We start from the raw sequence: 13036 nt of genomic DNA, 5'->3' as shown, positions 1-13036 counted from the left end.
CACTTCGAGATCTCACCCAAGTAGACATGAAAATGGAAAACATATAGTTTGGAAGTTTATGTTTCATTTAGTAGGATATAGACATATATATAGATATGTTCTCTAAATTATTGGTCTACGCATGACCTATACAAGGTGTTTACTATTCTTATGGAAAAATGTACATGGATGCATCTATGGTTTATACTTTGATGTATCAGCAGCAGTCTTGATACATTATCATTTTTCAGTATTCTACAAGATAATCTGATCTCCTCTTGCTGTTGGATTTGTATATCAAGGCACGAGGATGTCAGCAAGTAAACAATCAAAATTACATTTATAATTAATTTTGTTTGAAAAACACATTTATAATCAATAAAAAGGAGAAAAAGAAGAAAACAGTAACTATAAATATCAGAACGAGTCAGATCTGGTGATAAAAAATTTGTGGTTGTAATTTCTGTCACCAGAATTCGATTCGTCAAAAAATTATTTAAAATGTTTGGATTTCTAGGCTAGCAAAGGTGAAAACCATTTTTTAGATGAAAAAAGAAAAACCTTAGCTATAAATTATCTTTCTAACACAGTTATACTTAAGTTATCATATTCGATATATATATATATATATATATATATTTGTTTCTAGTAGTGCGAAACAACTTCGCAATAGTGAGTTTTATATTCAAGTAGTTTTAACCCAAGTTAAAAATTTCAATAGACTAAAAGCCTATAGTAGTCATATATTTTTAAAAAATATTTTAAAAAATTCAAAACCCTAATAAATTAGCACAGCACAACGTGCGCAAAAAAACGAGTGGTGCTAGTGAATAATCTCATCTGCTATTGCATTTGCATCACTTGAAGCCACACACGTACACATCTCTCCCCATCACTCCCCATCTCTCCCCATCTCTCCCCATCTCTCCCCATTTCCGATCACATTCATCATAAATTCATAAGTAATCATACCGTAAACCTTTTTTTGTTTCATAATCATACCGTAAACCTAACCTTGCCTTACTATAAATACCACCCTTTGTACCACACAAATAAACATCACAACTAAAACAATAACATACCAAAAACAATAATGAAGATCCTCTCACTTTCACTTATCTTGCTCTTGGCCGCTACGGTCTCCCAAGGCCGACCTTCGCTACCTTTGCCTAGGCTCATTGAACTCCTCACATCAGCCAACGAAGCCGAACTCTCAGAGGAACAACGACTCTCCATCAGCTACCCCAACTGCAGAAGCTGGCACCTTGGTGTTGAGACCTCTAACATCATAAACTTCCAGACAGTGCCCGCAAATTGCAAAGACTATGTTGAAGACTACCTCACTTCCGAACAGTACCGTGCTGACTCCAAAACGGTGTGCAAAGAAGCTTATTTCTACGCCAAAGGACTTGCTTTGAAGAATGACACCGTCAATGTTTGGATCTTTGACCTTGACGAGACCCTCCTCTCTAATGTTCCCTTTTACGCTCAATATGGATACGGGTATGCATATTACTATTAATATTAGTTCTACACACACCACTACATAGACTGGTTGCATTCACACAGTGCCTATCTGATGGCAACATATAAATACACATTTTAATTTAATTGTATGGATTTTAACTTCTCATGCATGACTTCAGTCTCCATGCAGACATAACCGATCATAGGCATAATCAAGTCAAACACTGACCTTGGTTCCCCAATTTTTTTTGAGTTAATATGTATAAATATATACCTTTTTTTTGTGCAACGTATAAATATATACCTTCAAACAATTAAAAAGTGTTTTTAAAAAATATTTTACTAAATTGTTTTAGAAATATCAGGGCCGAACCCTGTTTCCAATATTATGGTATCATGTAAAAGCAAACTACTCTTTTTTGGTTTTTAGGACAGAGAAGCAAGACCCAAATGCGTTCAATAAGTGGCTGGAGGCCGGAGAAGCTCCCGTGCTCCCAGAGACTTTGCATCTTTACCAAAACATCCAAGAACTCGGGATTGAGCCTGTCTTACTCACTGAGCGTTACCAAGAGTTGGCGGAAGTCACTCTAAAGAATCTCGAAGCTGCTGGCTTCACCTATTGGAGACAAATCTTATTTAAGTAAGTATAGTTGAATTAACTAGCTTAACCATATATATGCAGTAATTCAATATATCATTTACGATTTAAATGGTGGATTTATGTAAATGTGGAAACACAGGCCAACGGGTTCAAACACGAAGATATCAAACTTCAAGTCAAAGGAGAGGAAGAAGCTGGTGAGGAGTGGTCACACTATCATTGGGAATATTGGAGACCAATGGGCTGATTTGGCTAAAGACAGCCCTGGGAGAAGGACATTCAAGCTCCCTAATCCACTCTACTACAAGAACTAATCAAGCATCTTTTTCATGTATTTGTTGTTCATGCATCCACCTAAATATGAGTCAATGTATTCTATCGCAACTAAATAAATAACTCATAAATAAATGAGTACTTCGTACGTACTTTTTTATAGTTTGGCGCAGATTTGATATAACATCAATGTTTGTTAGAATTTTCATAGACCTCGTCGTATTTTCACACCAAAACTATAGTATTTTCACACCAAAATTATCGTATAGTAATAAATATACACAATCTTTCAACTTCATCCTAAGTGTACACCATTTATGTTTAACAACCTATTTCCACATATATACAATAAAAATTCGAAACATGTTCTCCCTTGAACTTTGAAGGATGCACTAGTACCAACAAAATTGCGGTTTAAAATTGGTTAGTGTTCTCTAAACCCTAAACTTAACCAATGGCTAATTTATTTAAAGCCAATTACGATCCGATTAGAGAAAATAAACCAGATTAAATCAACCTAATACAATTGGATTTAATAAATAGATCCAAGACCCGACTTAAGAAAATTTGAAACCTTAAAAACTTAAATCCTATTGGGTTTGATTGTACCAATATCAATCAATACGAACTGGTTTACTATCGGCTCATGACATAAATCATTAAAACCAAACCAAATTTTGTATGGAAATAGGATGTTTAACTTAAATGGTGTGCAACTAGGACGCAGTTGAAAGATTGTGTGCATTTGTTACTATATGATATTTCTGGTTTCGAAATATGTCGTCTTCCATATTTTAGTTAATTAAGCCTTAAAAGTTAAAATCGATTAGCATAATAAAAGTGATTTTATTTTCATTTACTTATCAAACTAAAAATTAATCCAATAACTCCATTCAAGAGTTGTATTTATGTTAACATTCATTAATTATACTATTATATTATGTTGCTAAAGAAACATAAAGAATATAATTAAGTTGTTATATTCGTACACATTTGTTTCTACTAATTTGAAACAACTTGACAGTTAATATATAGTTCTTCAAGGAATCCTTGATGTAAAATTACCACTTTAAAGAAAAACATAAACCATGATTCGAAATTCAGAAACACACAAAAATGAAAAGCCAACGGTAGTAAATAAAACACATACCAAATCAGCACGGTGACAACGTGCTCGAAAAACGAGTGGTGTAAGTGAAAATCTCATATATTCTTAACTACAATGGGACCAACAAACAGTTGCAGAACTCGAAGCCAAACACGTACACTTATCTCCTCATCGCTGCTCATGGTCCTATACTCATTAGGAACATTAAAGACCAATGGGCTGATCAGGATGGCACTAGGGGAACAATTTTCGAGCTGATTTTGTTAAGACTTTACTACCTTATCTGTGTTTTTAATGCCTCCTCGATTTTCCCTATGCATCAACCACCTTATCTGTGTTTTTGTTATCTTTGTAATTATAGCCAATGCTATATTCCATCGGATCCCAACCCAACGAAAAGGACGTCGTATTAATGGTTTTTTTTTCACTTTGTATAGAAAACTAATCAAGTAGTTTTGGTTAAAAAAATACTATTAATCAAGTATAAAAAATGATAACCATGAAAATTAACTAAATATATCATATAAGATCTAAAATTAATTAACTGTCTGAAAACAGGATTGGATCTAAGAATTCGAGACTATAAAATATAAACATTCCGTAAGATTTTTTGTAAAAATCATTATACATGTTTATGCTCACATAAAAAAATCTCCAAAAATTTTGAGGGCCAAACCCAATATTTCATAAGTTACAAAAAAAATCATTGGATTTCAGGGAAAAAAACCAATATTTCATTGGATTTGGTCCAAAGACGGTCCTAAAACTATTATAAAAATTGAAATTAATAATTATTAAATTTTACAAAAAATTATATAAATATTACTGATTAAAATTTTTAATCAGTAATTTTTTTACTTATTTTAAAATGTAAAAACATCTTTGAAACATCAAAAACTCTCTGAAATATTATACATCTTGAACAAGTACTAAAAAAATATAATATATCATTTATTATTCCTAAGAAATATTTGCCTCATTTCTAAACTAATTTACTTAGTCCATTTCTCTCTCTTTTTTTGAAACAACTATTAAAAAGTTTTAACCTATCACGAACCCATTATGAAAAAGATAAGCCCACTCGAGCCCACTATAAACCCAATAATACTCTTCAATAACGAAGGGGGTTGGTGGCGGGAATGACTTGCGTCTAATGTGGGACCTCTGAAGCTGTAAAGCCCATGGTGGTTGGTGCCTGTTGTGTTAGGTGAAGCTCTGTCTCTTCATCCCCTTCTTCTCTCTCTCTCTCTCTCTCTCTCTCTCTCTCTCTCTCTCTCTCTCTCTCTCTCTCTCTCTAAGGCTAAGGCACCTTCATTTTGTGCTTGAAACAAAACTGTGATAACAATGTCGTCGTCTTCCTCCCACGAACAACCGCAAGTCATAACCTGCAAAGGTAAAAAAAAAACAAAAACAGTTTCTTTCTTTGTTTAGTCCTAAGGAGGGATTCTGATCGAAACTCTACAGCTGCGGTGGCATGGCGAGCTGGTGAGCCACTGGTTATAGAGGAAATAGAAGTGAGTCCACCTCAACCTCTTGAGATCAGAATCAAAGTTGTCTGTACATCTCTCTGTCGTAGCGACCTATCCGCTTGGGAGTCTCAGGTTTCTTGTCTCTTTCATTACAATAAACCTCCTTATGAGTTTGGCTTTATAAGAGTCTCTGATGCCCTCTACCTTTCTTTTTACAGTCTCTTTTGCCCCGTATCTTTGGCCATGAAGCTGCAGGGTAAAGCTACCTATGTTTTATTTAAAAAAACAATGGCAATATAAACAATTTAGAAAATGTTTAGAAAATGTATGATTTTACAAATTTGAAGTCAAATGTCTATTTAAATTATTTCTTAAATTTTGGAAGTTGTAGGCTAATATTTTATTTTGTTATACTGTCTATGCTTATCTTTGTGTACATGAATGTTTTCTGCAGTATAGTGGAGAGTATAGGGGAAGGAGTAACAGAGTTTGAGAAAGGAGATCACGTGATCGCTGTCTTCACTGGAGAATGCGGGTCATGTCGGCATTGCATCTCTGGTAAAAGTAACATGTGTCAGGTTCTTGGAATGGAGAGGAGAGGTTTGATGCATAGTGATCAGAAGACTCGTTTTTCTATCAAAGGCAAACCTGTTTACCATTACTGCGCGGTTTCGAGTTTCAGTGAGTACACTGTGGTTCACTCTGGCTGTGCTGTCAAAGTCCATCCTCTTGCACCTCTCCACAAGATATGTCTCCTCAGCTGTGGAGCAGCCGCAGGTAGCTAAAAACAGTGTTCTAAAAATCTGTATATGCGGCAAAAATTGGTCATAAAAATACAATTTTTTTATTTCAAAATGTTTAGGCAGCTAGACGCTAATTTCTTATAAACAAAATTCTAATTACCGTCTAGCGATTTCTTGAACAATGGTTAAAAAATAATGAAATTCAGATACTGAGAATCTAGGGTGTTATGTTCAGGTCTTGGTGCAGCATGGAACGTTGCTGATGTACAAAGAGGTTCAAGTGTTGTGATATTTGGTCTAGGAACTGTCGGTCTTTCGGTATGTAATTGATACATAAACATTGATGCTTCTTCGTGTACATTGTGTTGGGGATTAAATCTCTTATGAGTAGGTTGCTCAAGGAGCCAAACTCAGAGGTGCAGCTCAAATAATTGGTGTTGATATCAACTCCTCTAAGGCTGAAAAAGGTCTGTCATCATAGCTTTAATATATATATATATATATATATATATATATATATGTATATATAACAACTTAGCGGTTTCTTGACTGATTCTGAGTGTTGCTTATATATGTGTTGCAGCAAAGACATTTGGCGTCACGGACTTCATCAACTCAAGTGACATCTCTGAGCCCATACACCAGGTAAGCTGATGATTTATATATAAGAGTTTATTACTATGTTGGCTGCATTATAAGAATGTTTATATAATCATTTAGGTAATCAAAAGAATGACAGGAGGAGGTGCAGATTTCTCATTTGAATGTGTTGGTGATACAGGAGTAGCTACAACTGCTTTACAATCATGTTCAGATGTGAGCTTTCTTGTTCAGTACTTGACTCTCTCACCTTGTTTTGTGTATACTAAAATGTGTGCCTTAATCACTCAGGGATGGGGCATGACCGTTACTCTAGGTGTACCGAAAGTGAAGCCTGAAGTTTCAGCTCACTATGGACTCTTTCTATCAGGGAAGTCGTTGAAAGGGACTCTCTTTGGTGGGTGGAAGCCTAAGTCTGATCTTCCTTCACTCATTGAAAAGTACATGAACAAGGTAAAGGCTCAACTACATATAAGCAAAAGCAACTTTTGAGTTGTTGTTGACTTTTTGTTTTGACTTTGTTGTTGGTGGTGCAGGAGATTGATTGATGAGTTGGTCACTCATGATCTAGCGTTTGATGATATTAATGAAGCTTTTGAGCTTATGAGAGAGGGGAGTGTCTGCGTTGTGTTCTTCATATGTCAAAGTAATGTCTTTGAGAGAACATGTACAGTGTCAAGAAATAATATGTTTATGTTACAGCTGGTGTATTGATCTCTCTTGTTATGTGAAACAACAATTGATTTTGTTATAAAGTGACCTACATTTGAGACTAGAAAGCAAATCACTTTAAAGTTTAAACATTTTTTTTCGGTTCAATTTTACTCGGTAGATTTAAAAAATTTGGTTATCTGTTGGTTCGGTTCAACAATCAAATGATTTTCTATTTTGGAAAACAAATATAACCAAATCCTATCACACTAACCAAACCTTAATCATCTAACTAAACTAAACCAATCGAATTCGAAGGTTGCAAACGCGTTTCAACCGCGGTGAAGAGCACTGTGGTCTGACTCACTCTCTCTTCCCCTTCACCGGAGCATGAGCACCATGGAGGAAGCAGAGAGCAGGAAAGAACCAATAGCTCTGTTCATGGCTTTCGGCACCAAAGGCGATGTCTACCCTCTCGCTGTAATCTCTCTTTCTCACTCCAAAGTCTCTGTTTTGGAATCGATTCTAAAAGCTCTTTCCTTTTTTTGTTTTGTTTTGTTTTGTTTGCAGGCCATTGCCGCAGCTTTGGCTCGTGATCAGCCAAACTACTCTGTGTTCTTGATTACACATTTGGCTCATGAGGTTGAGTTTTTGTCATTCTTGTCTTAAAGTTGTAGACTTGAAGAAGTTAATGTAATAAAGGTCTGATTTTTATGGGCAGAACAGAACATAAGCTCACACTTGCTCAAAGCAAACGTTTCGTATGTTCCTGTCACTTCTCCTCCTGCTCAGTCTAGTGAATCTCTTGGTACTCATGAAGGTACAAGATCAATATTCTTATGTTAATTTTACTAAACCAACTCTGAGTCTAGCTTGTCCTGAGATTTTGGAGGCCATAGACTATTTAGTAAAAGTTCGGATAATTAATTTTTTTTTTTTCAAAATAAATTTTGGGGAATATAGGCCAATGTTTTACTTGGCTATGCCTAGGACCGGCTTTCATACCATAGCTTTAAAGCGATTATCTTTCTTTTGTGGGTTTCATTCAGACTCAGCAAGGAAACTTTTTACGGAGGAGAAGGAAAGGATAAAAAGGGAACACAGGAAAGAGTGTCGTTCTGCATTTGGAAGCATCTTTGGAGAGGGTTCTTGTATGGAGGGTGATCTCGTTGTCATAAATTTCTTTGCTTTGGTAATTGGTACATCTTCTTAACAACTTTCTCTTGTACCACGGTCATGTGATAAGAAAGAGTCCTAACAGTGGTTCTTTCTTATTGTTACATTTTAGGAAGGATGGAGCCTTGCAGAGCTTTATCAGATCCGTTGTGTGGTGGCTGCTCCTTATGTTGTTCCGTATAGGTAACATCTTAGTTTGGAAGTATGAGCTTAAAACTTCCTTGAAACGGAAGAATGACCACTTGCAGTTCTTGTTTTTTGTTATCAGTCCACCATCAGGCTTTGAAAGACAGTTTAGGAAGGAACTTCCGGAGTTGTACAAGTACTTGAAAGAAGCCCCCACCGGCAAGGTATGATACAAACTTGTCACTGGTGTGTTATTTTCTCATGAGATTTTCTAATTTATTTGGTTTGCTTGCAGGTTAGCTGGAGTGATGTAACTCATTGGATGTGGCCTCTTTTTACTGAAGAATGGGGAACTTGGCGGTCCGAGGAACTCAACCTAAGCTGTTACCCTTTTGCAGTAGGTGTTTTTAATTAACATAGAGACCTAGAAGGATACTACTCTCCGTTCTGCTAAGATAGATGTTTTAGAAAATGAATTGTTTCACAAAGATAGATTTTTTTTATTGAATTATTATTGGTTAAAAGTTATCAGAAATTGTGTGAACCTTCTCATTTGGTGCAGGATCCAGTAACAGACCTTCCAATCTGGCATATCCGGCCATCATCTCCACTGGTCTTGTAAGCTGTGGATTCTCTTGTTGATCTCTGATTAAATTTAGTAATTTAGTTGCAATTTTGTACTGATATATAAATTAGTCTAGATGACATTGCATAAGTTTGTTGGTGACCTGTTTACTTGTTATTAACCTTGCAACAGGTATGGTTTCAGCAAAGAAGTTGTCGAATGCCCTGGTAGGTATCTCACAACAATTAGGCCATCATGACCTGGCATGGCAAAGCTTTGTTCTGTTCATTCATTTTGTGTTATGAGCAGATTACTGGCCGTTGAGTGTTAGAGTGTGTGGCTTTTGGTTTTTACCCAACGAGTGGCAGTTTTCATGCAACAAGTGTGGAGACAGTCCTTCTTCTGCAGGGCTTCTGGGTACAACAGACGAGTCTCATGCATGCTCAAACCACACAGGGCTGTATGCTTTTGTATCGGACTCTTTAGAGCCAGCTCTTCCTATTTTTGTAGGGTTGAGTTCTATTGGAAGGTCTAGCTTTAAGCTGATCCCTATAAAACCATTTCTCACTTCTATGTTTTCAATAAATTTCAGTGAATAGTTTTGCTCTGTGCTTGTGCAGTATGGGTTTTATGAAGAATCCCTTAGCCTTTCTTCGAGTTCTCCAGTCTGTTATCCAGATTACAGGCTACAGATTCATCCTTCTCACAGCGGGTTATGAACCTCTAGAAGCAGCAATTCGCACCATTGTTCAGGAACCTAAACGATCTTTACACGAGGGAGTCTCTATCTTCAACGGCAAGCTTTTCTGCTTCTCTGGGTGAGTTACAAATATTGTTTTACATGATTTTTTGATCTGAAATATAAATTATCAAAATGGAAATATATCTGGAGCTCTATAACAGACAATTCTCTTTGCCTATCTGAGTTAGTATGGTGCCTTACAACTGGCTATTTCGAAGATGTGCTGCTGCAATCCATCATGGTGGCAGGTGAAATTTTCAGCTGGATGCTCTTTATTAACGAACTAGGTTATATTTATATATATAAATGAAAACTGATTTTGTCTTGTTTTTTTTTTCTTAATGTTACCCTGTTGGAAAAATAGTGGTTCTACAGCTGCAGCATTACACGCTGGAATCCCACAGGTTTGTTTTAGACTTAGTATTGGTATTTTCATTTGAATTAATCTCTCAAGTCTAAATGCCAAAAAGTGAAATCTTTTTTTTTTACAGATTATATGCCCATTTATGATGGATCAGTTCTATTGGGCAGAAAAGATGACTTGGCTTGGGGTTGCTCCACAACCGTTGGCAAGGAACCAGTTGCTCCCTGAGGAATCAAATGATGAAGAGAGCATCATGGAAGCTGCACAAGTGGTAGCAAAAGCCGTTTACGATGCACTGTCTTCAAAAGCTAGAGCCAGTGCCATGGCAATCGCTGAAACATTGTCTCTGGAGGTAACTTGTTATAATCATATTTTCCATGGCCTACTACAATCAAAGTATCATGTCTTCTCCTTTATCGCAATTGATAGCTTAAGGGTAGTGATTTCAGGATGGAGTCTCAGAAGCTGTGAGAGTGCTTAGAGAAGAGGTGTGTGAAGTTTCAGCGCAGCAACAAACGTAGTCACAGACAACGTACAGCTTATATCAAAGAGATGGTGATCTCTTTGAACAATGCAAGAAGTTCTATAGCAACAAAATGTTATATACTAATTTTTTTTTTTGTAGAGACCATTAGAAGTGACTATCAATGGTTTAATTTTGAGCTGCTCCATCAGCAATCCTATTATCAGAGTACATATCTGTATGTCATGAACATAATCTTCCCAATCATAAAATTAATAAAAATATTAAAAATAAAATATTTTATGGGTTAACAGTTTTAAAACTTATCAGGGTATATGATAAGTGCAAAATTAAGTTTAAAGATAGTAAATAAAAACTGTATTTTCAAATAACATCACCATAATGTAAGTCATTTAAATCATAAATTTCAAAGTAATAATATGTTTATTATATACACAAATAGTTAAGGAAATTTTTCGATAATATATTAAATTGTTTGTGTTTTTTATAGTGTCTCAAGATAATAAACTTTTGTATACTAATTATATAACATAATCAGATACTATAAACATACTTTACTGAATTTTTCAAAAAAAAAAACATACTTTACTGAATTCCCGACAAGAATAGCATAAAATCTGACCAAAAAAAAGAATAGCATAATGTCCTAAAATATTACGTCTCAGAAATTCACGTAAAATTTCTAATCCCCAACAACATTTCAAACCTCTAGAATAATTTTGTTTGCACCACTCAAGTTTTGGTAAATATATATTGTGGGATTCAACGTGTATCAGAAAATAAAAAGAAAATGTTTTTTTTTTTTGAAAAAGGATAAAAAGAAAATGTTCTAGAGGAGGAAAATAACTCACCAGAAAAAGAATAAACAAGAACATGAGATCAACTAAATGTAGACATATACACACCCCCAAGGAGCCCAGTCATCGTGACGCCTATAAAATAAGAGCATTCAAGAACCAAGAACAAGAACACAAAGCCAAACAAAATAAATAAAGAAAATGGGGAAAGGAGGAAACTCTGTGACGGTGACGGCTTCTGAGGTGGATGAGCTACGACGGAAGAACGGGGAGATGGAAAAAGTGATGGAGGAAATGAAGAAAGAGATGCTGCAGCTGTGGCGGCGGACGCAGGTGGCGGAGGAGGCCGAGGAGCGTCTCTGCTCTCAGCTCGCCGAGCTTGAAGCCGAATCGTTAGACGAGGCACGTGATTACCATTCTCGCATCATTTTCCTCGTGAACGAACTCTCTCGTGTCTCTTCTTCCTCTTCCTCCTCCTTTTCCTCCGACTTGGCCTCACCGTAGACATATATATACCTATATAATTGGTTCATATCAATGCCAATGCCAATCTGTATAGTCTTTTTTCTTCTTCCAAACAAATATTCAGAACATTTATTTTAATTTTTCATGAAAATCTCTTTGTGAATCGTTTTGTAAATATAAAAATCCAAAAAAACTCTTGATTCTATTTTGTGTACATTTTACAAAAGAAAAATATCATAGAACTCTATTGTTACTATCACATGTAGATCACATATTATCAAGTTTGAAACATTTTTTTTTTATATCGAAGACCATACAGGATAGTGTACCTAATGTGATGTTTACCAGAAATAAGAGGAAAGCTAAACCCTAAAGAGAAGGAGATACTTGGTGTGCAAATAAAAAGACCCGTATTTAAAAATATAGCCTCAAGCCATATGTCTCAGGTGTCATTTTTATGACTATGTATGTATGTATGGGCAATGTGTTTATATCAATTGTTTTAGATGTTTACAGGGCCGGACTCAAAGTTTTTCAAGATTTTTGGGCAATATTTTTTATTCGCAAAAGGTATTTTTACAATAAAAGGTTAGAATAAATGTGTGTAAATTTTTTTATACATATACTTTAAAATAATAAAACTAGTTATACAAAATATAGAAAATAAATTTTAGTTTAAGATATATATTTAAAGGAAAAAATATTATTTTTTTGAAACTAGGAATAAAAGATTTTTAAAAAGTGGATCTCTGTTATGAGTCTGGAGCGGTTGCACTCACCACCCCCTAAACTCAGTTTGCCCTGGAAGTTTAAGTGAAACAACCACAGTTTTTAGGATGGTCTTTTCCTTGCAACAACTCAAATGCAATCGGTCTTTTTCTTGAAATCATTGTCTATGTTTTTTTGTCTATGTTAATACATCTTACTTTTTTTAAAAAAACTATAAAGAGAACGTGACGAATATTGTCCACCCCATGAGCCAAACTATACGGTTTCTTTTTTATTACTCTATCTACGACATATTTTGGATTAAAATTCATCTATTATATTAAAACAGAAGTCATCACTTCTAATTCATGTGTGAGTTTTTTAAAAATGGACTACTTACTAGACTTGGTCACACTGCATTTTTATTTAAGTTAAAAATAAATATTAATTTTAAAAAATTCTAACAAAATCTTTTGAAGAATCTTTTCAGAATCCTTTTAAAATTTATTTTCGAAAATTGATTAATTTAAATTTTAGCTGTCATAAAATATAATCATAAATTTAAATTTAATTTAGTTCTGATTTATAAACAAAAAATAAAATTATATAAAATATTGTAATGAAAATAATAGCCACTTAAAATGATTACTTTTCAAAATAACATTTTACAAAGATTTTAAAAAGATTTTGTTGGAAAGCAATATCCATTTCTGTTTAA

General features: G+C 34.8%; 3 protein-coding genes and 1 pseudogene across 6 annotated transcripts; all 4 read left to right on the top strand.

Annotated features, from left to right (window-relative positions):
- Window positions 1-1024: 1024 nt before the first annotated feature.
- Window positions 1025-2482, top strand: LOC108833942 (vegetative storage protein 1). The gene is made up of 3 exons (XM_018607327.2): window positions 1025-1482; window positions 1877-2086; window positions 2187-2482. Exons 1-3 carry the CDS (start codon window positions 1073-1075, stop codon window positions 2359-2361), a joined length of 795 nt encoding a protein of 264 aa, XP_018462829.1. The 5' UTR covers window positions 1025-1072; the 3' UTR covers window positions 2362-2482.
- A 2165-nt stretch (window positions 2483-4647) lies between these two features.
- On the top strand, window positions 4648-7056 carry LOC130496641 (alcohol dehydrogenase-like 6; annotated as a pseudogene).
- Window positions 7057-7178: 122 nt separating this feature from the next.
- LOC108811467 (sterol 3-beta-glucosyltransferase-like) lies at window positions 7179-10553 on the top strand. 4 transcript variants are annotated; one of them, XM_056988876.1, is made up of 16 exons: window positions 7180-7371; window positions 7462-7533; window positions 7618-7711; window positions 7941-8090; window positions 8184-8250; window positions 8336-8417; window positions 8489-8590; window positions 8756-8811; window positions 8951-8985; window positions 9068-9287; window positions 9379-9576; window positions 9689-9748; window positions 9865-9904; window positions 9992-10216; window positions 10314-10419; window positions 10490-10553. In XM_056988876.1, the coding sequence occupies exons 1-15, from the start codon at window positions 7282-7284 to the stop codon at window positions 10383-10385; spliced, it is 1563 nt and encodes a 520-aa protein (XP_056844856.1). In that variant the 5' UTR covers window positions 7180-7281; the 3' UTR covers window positions 10386-10419; window positions 10490-10553. The 4 variants fall into 4 exon arrangements, with proteins under 4 accessions (XP_018439018.1, XP_056844856.1, XP_018439017.1 ...); XM_018583516.2 differs by having other exon boundaries at window positions 7179-7371; window positions 10305-10553; XM_018583515.2 differs by having other exon boundaries at window positions 7941-8083; window positions 8180-8250; window positions 10314-10553.
- A 667-nt stretch (window positions 10554-11220) lies between these two features.
- Window positions 11221-11730, top strand: LOC108811475 (protein RESPONSE TO LOW SULFUR 2-like). Its single transcript, XM_018583524.2, has one exon. The coding sequence runs from the start codon at window positions 11347-11349 to the stop codon at window positions 11647-11649; it is 303 nt and encodes a 100-aa protein (XP_018439026.1). The 5' UTR covers window positions 11221-11346; the 3' UTR covers window positions 11650-11730.
- Window positions 11731-13036: the final 1306 nt, after the last annotated feature.

Source organism: Raphanus sativus, chromosome 6 (genome assembly GCF_000801105.2).
Source record: "Raphanus sativus cultivar WK10039 chromosome 6, ASM80110v3, whole genome shotgun sequence".
Lineage (NCBI taxonomy): Eukaryota > Viridiplantae > Streptophyta > Magnoliopsida > Brassicales > Brassicaceae > Raphanus > Raphanus sativus.
This window is presented reverse-complemented; position numbering and strand designations above follow the sequence as displayed.

Coding starts and splice junctions, on each gene's coding strand:
- LOC108833942 (XM_018607327.2), top strand. CDS start 1,073: ATGAAGATCCTCTCACTTTCACTTATCTTGCTCTTGGCCGCTACGGTC. Junction 1,483..1,876: donor TACGCTCAATATGGATACGG/GTATGCATATTA, acceptor TTTGGTTTTTAG/GACAGAGAAGCAAGACCCAA. Junction 2,087..2,186: donor TGGAGACAAATCTTATTTAA/GTAAGTATAGTT, acceptor GTGGAAACACAG/GCCAACGGGTTCAAACACGA.
- LOC108811467 (XM_056988876.1), top strand. CDS start 7,282: ATGAGCACCATGGAGGAAGCAGAGAGCAGGAAAGAACCAATAGCTCTG. Junction 8,418..8,488: donor AAGAAGCCCCCACCGGCAAG/GTATGATACAAA, acceptor GTTTGCTTGCAG/GTTAGCTGGAGTGATGTAAC. Junction 10,217..10,313: donor CTGAAACATTGTCTCTGGAG/GTAACTTGTTAT, acceptor TAGTGATTTCAG/GATGGAGTCTCAGAAGCTGT.
- LOC108811475 (XM_018583524.2), top strand. CDS start 11,347: ATGGGGAAAGGAGGAAACTCTGTGACGGTGACGGCTTCTGAGGTGGAT.